General features: G+C 43.7%; 1 protein-coding gene across 1 annotated transcript; it reads left to right on the top strand.

Moving 5' to 3' along the window:
• Positions 1 to 5874: 5874 nt before the first annotated feature.
• LOC115767761 (putative uncharacterized protein DDB_G0291608) lies at positions 5875 to 7074 on the top strand (the record flags this gene model as incomplete). Its single annotated transcript, XM_030712083.1, has 1 exon — positions 5875 to 7074. A coding segment is annotated over one exon (870 nt), but the record flags the coding sequence as incomplete, so codon positions are not given.
• Positions 7075 to 8341: the final 1267 nt, after the last annotated feature.

Here is an 8341-nt window from a genome sequence, read left to right as displayed (position 1 = left end):
ATTCAATTGAAGTGGCCAAAATGCAATTGACACTCGGGCAACTTGTTGCACTCAATTCGCGTCATCAATAATTAACTAGAGTATGTCAGAGGCGAGCGGGCCTGCCCGACTAGCAGCTGACCTGTAACCTGTATGAGATATGCGTTCTTGATTAACTCGCTCTCATGAAATTTGTCAGGTATCAAACAATGTATATGTGTGCATTTTAAGGTCCAAGACTGTAGCTCTAACAAAAGGTATTTTACAGTATGGAACGAAGCGAGGTATTCGAAAAGTGATATATATATGAGATGTGCACAGAACATCGCTTTTCGATAACGATTTTGTATCGATTATCAAGAAAATATACCATCTGCATGCGAGCTATTCAAAAAGTGATATATTCGCCACCTTTGTATTCTATACAAGAGCTTAGTTTTCTCAGCTCTTGTGAGGTTTGACATAAGCACAAAGGATCTCATTTCGATATCGATATTTATCGAGGTATTGATGTATTCTCGACGTTTGTAACCTATGCAAACATTTTGGTGACAAATTCGGTGTACCTTGTGCTTGTAAGCTTCGAGAAAAACACAAGAGACTGCTTATCGATAACGATACTTATTGATTATCAAGAATATATGCCCTTCCATGCAATCTTGTCAAACTATATACTATATGCATACTATATAAGCTTCTGTTTGCCAAATTTGGTGTTTCCAATTCTTGTAAGCTCTCAGATATACTCAAGTGAGCACATTTCGATAACGATACTTATCGATTATCAAGAAAATATGACCTTTCAAGCAAGGTTATCAAACTTTATACTATATGCATGCTACATAAGTGTCTATATGCCAAATTTGGTGTTTCCAATTCTTGTAAGCTCTCAGATATACTCAAGTGAGCGCGTTTCGATAACGATATTTATCGATTATTGAGAAAATATGCCCCTTGCCTGCGTTTAGATAAAGTCTGTATACCCCTTTTAATCATTTCATTTCGACTTCCAGCTCCAACTCTTGCTGCTGCTCACTTCTGTTTAGGTCGGCTTTGAGCTGCTTGGCAGTTAAGCTTTTGTTTATGCATGAGCATATCCCCAGAACAATAACAATCAAGTAAAAAGTTATTTAAATTGAAGATTTGCATATCAGACACCGCCATGTTCACTTTACAAGTTATTGCTTAAGCTCTTGATTTCAGCCGCCTGCAAATAAGTTTTCAATCGATTTGTGGCCTTCCAGCTGCCAGACTCTGCTTAATTTAAAGCCCTGACTATTCGGCACTTATTCAGCATTAAATATACTTTTAAGTAATATTAAATTGGGCACAAGTTGATTTCAATACGATTCAATGGTTTAACTTTTCTTACTTAACAATAGCAGCTCGCCTTCCTTGTCACTCACTCATCATGAGAGGTTTATTCGAGAGGTTTGTTCTTATTGCCTTCCAGAGGGATTCATTATTTTGTCAAACAATGTTGAAGGCATAGAAGAAGACATTCCTGAAACCATAAAGTGGATTTATTCTAGATCAGCAGCAACAGGCAAGTCTAGAAGGGTATAAAAACTTTACTTGCCTCTCAATTTCTTTTGTTTTTTCTATTTTTCAGCTGTGACGCACCTGGATTCTCTTGCTGCTACCTGGAATTTCTTTAGTGTTCTAGCAGATGATTGACGAGCACATCCAAAACATATAATATGCATATATATAATTATATGTGTTGGCTGTGTTCCTCAGTCGTCTACTCAGCTCTACCCAACTCCAGCTGTGCGAAGGAAAGCCCATAGTTTTTCCAGGAATCGAAAAGATTCGCCGATTAATTGTGATCGCGTCTATAACATATAATTTGTTATGCCTTATATGCGATAGATGTAATCACAATTCGTCTGTTCTGTTCAGTTTTGGGCCTAAGGGCACGAAAACGTAAGTGTATATGGCAGCTGTCAGCTGTTCACCTCCATGTTCACATTAATTTCGTTTTCTTGCAGCTTTTGACAGACGAATTGCGGGCATGTCCAAGACATATCATTTATATTTGAACTTATATCTTTAAGACGTGTTCAGCCTTAGTCTCTCATTAGTCAGTCCACCTCCATGTTCACTTTTTAAGCAATAGCTCGTAACCGATTAATCGTGAGCACAGCTAAGCATATAATTTTAATACAAGTTCTTATGTGTGTTAGCTGGGCTCATGATTCGTTTCGTTCCAACCAGCGCTGTGCACCTCCATGTGAAAGTCTTGCAAACAAGCTTTTATGCCCAGCTGAATTGTGAGCGCGTCTAAGACATATAATTAATATTTGACTTATATGCAGTAGATGCGATCCATGCTCAGATTGGGCTCACCTCCATGTACACGTGTGATCTGTGCGAAATATTGCCAGCTGAATCGTGGGCACTTCTAAAATATATATATTATGTTTTGATAATTGAACTTATATATTTTAGCCGTGTTCCGTGATTCGGCTGCTGTGCTTCTGTCCGCCTCCATGTTCACTTTAATGTGCAGCCTGGTTATGTAATTTTGTACTGTTAGCTGCTGCTGTTCACCTCCATGTTCAGTTGGCCCTGTACATGGCAGCACATTTCCGGCGTTACTCAATGCTAATTTGTGTTGGCAACTCTCTCTCTCTCTCGTGTGATTTTGTGCATTTGTGCAGCTGACGGAAACGGAAATGGCAACATGCAATGCAACTCTGCGGCCAATAAAATCCTCAAAATTGCTGAGTAAGTTACAAAATGTTTTTGCACATATTTCAAGTCTGTCGGCCCTTCCGTTTGCCAGTCTGACTGTCCTCCTGTCCCTCTGTCTGTCTGTCTGTCTGTCTGTCTGTCTGTTTGTTGTGTCACTTCACATTTGCTGCCTGCCACATTTAAACGCAAATCTCGTGTTTCATCTCGTCCCAATACTCTGCCAGAGTGTATTATGGCTTTGTCGAGTAACATGTATATACTCTTGATAAGACAGCTTCAATCTGGGCAGCTAGAGCAGCTAAAAACTAAAGCTTTTAATATATCGATATATCCTCATTTTTTCACAATATCGATAAATATCGATTCGGAGTTTTGGTTATTTGGGCGTAACTCGAGAATTATAAGAGCTAGACACACCAAACTTCGTATGTAAGTACTTGAACAAAGTACTTTGATTAAAAATACTTCATTTTCTGGATACCTGCCGCCATTAGTCCCAGAATTGGCAGAAATGTGCAAATGAGAGCTCTGCGCTTTGGTATGTGCCCGTTTTTAAATGCCATAATTAAGCCCCAGAAATTTCATAAATATCGGACTATATACAGCGAAGTTAATCAAGGGAGGGCAGGGAAGAGCAAGCAGAGCTGCTTGCAGGGTATCTGCTAGTCGGGCACTTGCGACACGCTTTTGTTGTTTTAATCGATACACTTTGTGCTCTTAACGGGAAGAGTTTGTCGTCTTTGTCTGCGCCTTGCTCCAGCTGCAGAGCCTCCCTTTTGGGCTTGTAAAACAATGACAAGGACAAATTTGTGCGCCTGGCAAACAGACAAAATGGACAGCCCAATCGGGACGGGACGGGACGGGACGGAGGCTGTAGGTTTGGCTTAAGTGTCAATAGAAATATAAATCAATGCTGCCAGCCCAAAGGTAACATACCCAAGTAGTTGGTGTAGCTTGTTATTGTTGATGAGTGTGTGTGTGTGTGACCAGGTTTTATTTTTCGTTCAGGCAATCAATTTTAACAAGCGCCCACTTTTGCTGTCTGGCAACGCTGGCAACGCTGGCCGCTGGCCCCGTACTTAACATGCGAGCACATAAATTTACCAGCTAGTTTCTAATTTCTGCATGTCAAATGCTCACTAATTGCTGCTTTCAGGGGATTATTGATACCATCTATGGGGAGAGGGATAGGGAGCGAAAAAATTGCAGAGATTTGTGAAGTTTTTGCAGCATTTTCGCATTTAAATTGCAATCCAGTCGAGACACACACACAAAGCTTAACCTCTGCCTGTTGCCCCTGACAGCCAACGTGTGCTGTTCGCTGTAATTACAGAGAAAATTGCGGGCCGCGTGCAAAAAGTTTACAGACATTTTCTTTTTTTTTTAAGTCCTCCGCATATAGAAAAGTATTTACTGCAGTCGCCGCCTTTGTTTTTTTTTTTGCCCAGTTCAATTTAATGTAACTAGGGAGAAACTGAAATAAAGAAATGAGAAAATTATATATATAGTATTTTTGAAGAGTTAGCCTGGGAGGAAATACAAAAAACCTCGCCGCGTCTGCGGTCGACTCGTGGGCGCGCATCAGTAAATTAACGCCAGGCTTAAAGTTGCTTTGAAATAAGGCAAAACAACATTGCTTTGGTCGGGTGTGCTCGACTAGAAGATGCCCTGCAGCGACTCTGCTTTCCCGAAATAACTCGAGAAATGTCATCTTGCTCAACTTTGTTGCGTAGAGTCTGATGCTTGTGAGCATAAAGATGACATTCAGATGTGTGTACATACCCAAGAGCAGATTGGTAAATTCCGGAAAATGAAATATCATTTATCTGTGCATAGTATTCCGAGGCTGGAAAGTCGAAACAAAGTACATGCACTCCGTGTGGTCGAAGATGCTTTCTTCTGTCTTTTCAAATATTGTTCAGGGCAACAGGGCATAAGAAGAGAAATGCCTGCATATCAACGAGTTTGAAAGATTAGCCAGGCAGACCTCAGTGTTGCCTAACATAATAAGAGTTCCAGTTGAAGCTCAGCCCCAACCATTAAAAGCCTGCAGAAGACTTAAGTCCAGAAGCCAAATGGTAGAAACTTTTCCTATATATATTTGCGAACGTCATCTTTAGGTATGAACACGCGTTGCTGTCATCTATTCGGGCCGAGAAGTTGTGCTCAACATAATCTTCATCTATAGCAGAGCTCGGCTCAAGCGTATTTTATGCCCACCTCCATGGTCAGATTAACTAGTCATGTGTATTAACCCACAGCTGACAGCCCTTGGCCAGCTCCATGTCTCGCCTCTATGCGCAGCTCACCTCCATGTTCACTTTAGCTAGAAGTGTGTTTAGGGTTTAAAACTTGAATGAAGCGGCAACTTTCTCAGTCGCTAAGCACCTCTATGTTCACATTTCTTTCAGTTTTCGCCCCATCTCCATGGTCACATTAATGCTCGCCATAAAACTCTTGAGTCGGAACAACTCAGCTCAGTTTTAGAGCCCGGAATTGTGCAACTCTGCTCTCCAGGGCTGTCGCCTTTGCTTTTTTTTTGTATTTTTGCAGCCTGGCTGGCAACCCTATCCCGTCTCCGATTCGTATTCTCGCAGCGAGCTAGTAGTCCTGGACAAGTTTGGAACTGATTTTGTGTCAGGGCGGCTGTAGTTGAGTTTATTTTTTGACACGATTGCGTGAGCTGGCGAGAGAAAGGAAAAATATTGTGAAAAAGCTCGGAAGTATTATTGTGTCGAAAAAAGCAAAGAAATGGAATCGTTGGGCAACAATCGCTATCAGCTGCTCTTCATCGATGACGAGGCCAGCGACCTGTGCCTTGGCCAAAAGAAGCTGCAGGAGACCGGCGGCCAGCCGAAGCACAAACGCACCAAGCTTCCAACCGGCGGCGACAAGGCCAAGGCTCTCATCCTCAACAAAAAGACCCTACAGCACAAGCTGCTCATCTCGAAGAGCAACGGCAATGGCCATGGCAAGGGCGACGGCCTCAAGTCCGATCGCATCAAGATAGCCAATGCCACGTTTATGGCCAACAATGGCCTCAACAAGACCGACCTGAAGAAGACCAACATGGACCAGCAGCAGCAGCAGCAGCAGCAGCAGCAGCAACAGCAGCTGCAGCAGCAACAGTTGCAGCTGCAGCGACAGCAGCAGCAGCGCGAACAGCTGCAGTTCCAGCAGCAACAGTTGCAGTTCCAATTGCAGCAGCAGCAGCTGCAGCAACAGCTGCAGCAGCAGCTGGAGCCGCCGCAGCCGCAGCAGCGCCATTATCGAGAGCGCACCGTCTCCAGCCGCATCATTAGCAACAGCAACAAGGGCGGCGGCGGCGGTGGAGTCAGCGGGGGCGGTGGCAGCGGGGGCTATGGCTATGGCAGGCTATACAAAAGCAAATTCGATCGCCATTCGGGCTCGGATAAGACGGGCATCAAGGCGGTGGTCAAGCGGAATGGCGGCGGCGCCCACAACTGGGGCTCGGTGATCAAGGACATTGAGGAGCAGAGCATCGCCATGAAGAATCCCGTGCAGTCCGACAAGGACGATTCGTTCAACGAGCTGCAGCAGCTGCAGCAGCAACAGCGCCAACAGCAACAGCAGCCGCAGCAGCAGCAGCAGCAGCAACAGCAGCAACAACAGCAGCAGCAACAATTGCAGCTGCAGCAACAGCAGGGCGGCGAGAACCTGATCGAGGAGGACGATACCAAGTACATAACCGTGGAGGAGTGGCGCGCCATGCGCGTAGAGCGGGCCAAGCCCATCTACAACATACGCAAGGCCGGCGAGGGCGAGGTGAATAAGCCGGACTGGAAGAAGATGATCGTGCTGCCCAAGAAGAAGCCATCGAAGACTGACAACGATTCGGGCCTGGAATACGATGCGTCCATGTATCCGCAGCGCGTTGGCCGGCTGCAGCGCATCATGGATATTGAGTTCAAGTTCAAGGACGATCGTCGTCGCAGCGGCTACCTCAGCGGCTGGGCGGGGGGGCGACCGCTGAACAAGTCCGAGGCGGAGAGTGTGTCCGATCCGATCAATATGAACGATGAAATTGAGTTTCCAACACTTGGCTAAGGCCCAGTCTAATCAATTACTCAATCAATCACTCAATTAATTAATCAATCACTATCAAGCACTCGAATCAATCAAGCCATCAATCAATTAATCTAGTTAACAAACAATTGCTCAAGCAGCCAGGCATTCAAACAGCTAGTCAATCAATTAGTCAATCAATCAATCAATCAAGTAATCAATCAATCAATCAATCAACCAACAGACACACACACCAATCATTTACTTACTAGTTCGTCAATAAGAAAGAAACCAAAAAAAAAAAAAAATTGTTTAGAGTTGTAAAATTTTGATGGAATTATTGTTTTTATGTATTTCGAATGCGATTTCAAGACCTATTAAATATACACTTAACTGAACATGGACTTTCTCGCCCTTACTATGATAACTGGAAGATCTTTCGTGTGTTATGCGACTTGGAATAATGGTTGCAGATCCAAGGCAACATGCTAGTTACGATGGACCTCTATCTGAGTAGGGTTTCATAAGGTTCAGGTAGTAACAGAAGGAAGCAACTCCTGCCCCATTGAGTACATCTGAGTCGAACCAAGGTACATCTGAGTAAGCGCTTGGATTTTGAAAACAACTAAAGCTAGAGACTTGAAACCTTAAATAAATATACTCTCGTGTACTATGCGGAAAATAAGTCTATACTTTTTGTTGAATATCTTGAATTTTTTGAAAATCGATAAATATCGATTTTGAGACATGGCTTAGCATAGCTCGAGAATTATAGAAGCTAGAGAGCCCCCCCCCCCCCCCCCCCCCCACCCACCCCCTCCCATTTATTACCTGAAAATCAAATAAAGATCGAACCACAGAGGCCGAAGTTCATTGAGTATGTTTTGTTAGTGCTGGGCTCAGACTATCTCCAACGCAGGCACACCCGTCTAGAGCATAACTACAGGGTATTTACCCATCGACAAGTCTCAAAGGGATTATCCAAGACTCCAGCTTGGACTCGAGGCAAGGCGCAGAGCTCGCTCTGGATATCTTTTGAGCTGCGTTTTAATTAAAAGTCATAAAGCAGTTCCAGTTGTCCTTCAGGGCTTAATATTGTGTTTTTGAATCGAACGCAATTCGATTAGCCGAGCTAATTTTCTTATGCAATTGCCCAATGGGCGGGTTCTGGGCGGGGCTGGGCTTGTGCTCCTGCCATAAATTGGCTTCGTATGCCATAATGGGTCGGCCTCCCTCTTCGCACCGCCCCGCTCCGCCAACTTTGCTGTCAACTTTAACTGCAACTTGTAAAAAATTAGTTGCTGCTGCAGTTGCTGCTGCTGCTGCGTTTCATATTTTTCATAATTAAAGTGCAAATAAAAACTAGCAGGCAAACAAACAATTGCAATTAAATGTGTTTGTGTGTGTGTGTGTGTTCTTTTTTTGTACTTCTCTGTCCTGTTGTTGTTATTGTTGACGTTAGAGCGTTTCTCTTGCGAATACCCTGTAGCTGTTGCAGCTGCAGCATATTAGCTGCGACTGTGCGTAGAGCAAGGCTCAGTCGAATCAGTTCTTATGCCTTATGCCAATTCGTGAACCCTCAAACGAGGCTCTTAGATTTTGTGTATACATTCAAATAAGACTTTAATTAAACTTTCAC

The sequence above is a fragment of the Drosophila novamexicana genome, unplaced genomic scaffold, assembly GCF_003285875.2.
Source record: "Drosophila novamexicana strain 15010-1031.04,08,12 unplaced genomic scaffold, DnovRS2.1 tig00001453-arrow-arrow-pilon, whole genome shotgun sequence".
Taxonomy (NCBI): Eukaryota; Metazoa; Arthropoda; class Insecta; order Diptera; family Drosophilidae; genus Drosophila; species Drosophila novamexicana.
This window is presented reverse-complemented; position numbering and strand designations above follow the sequence as displayed.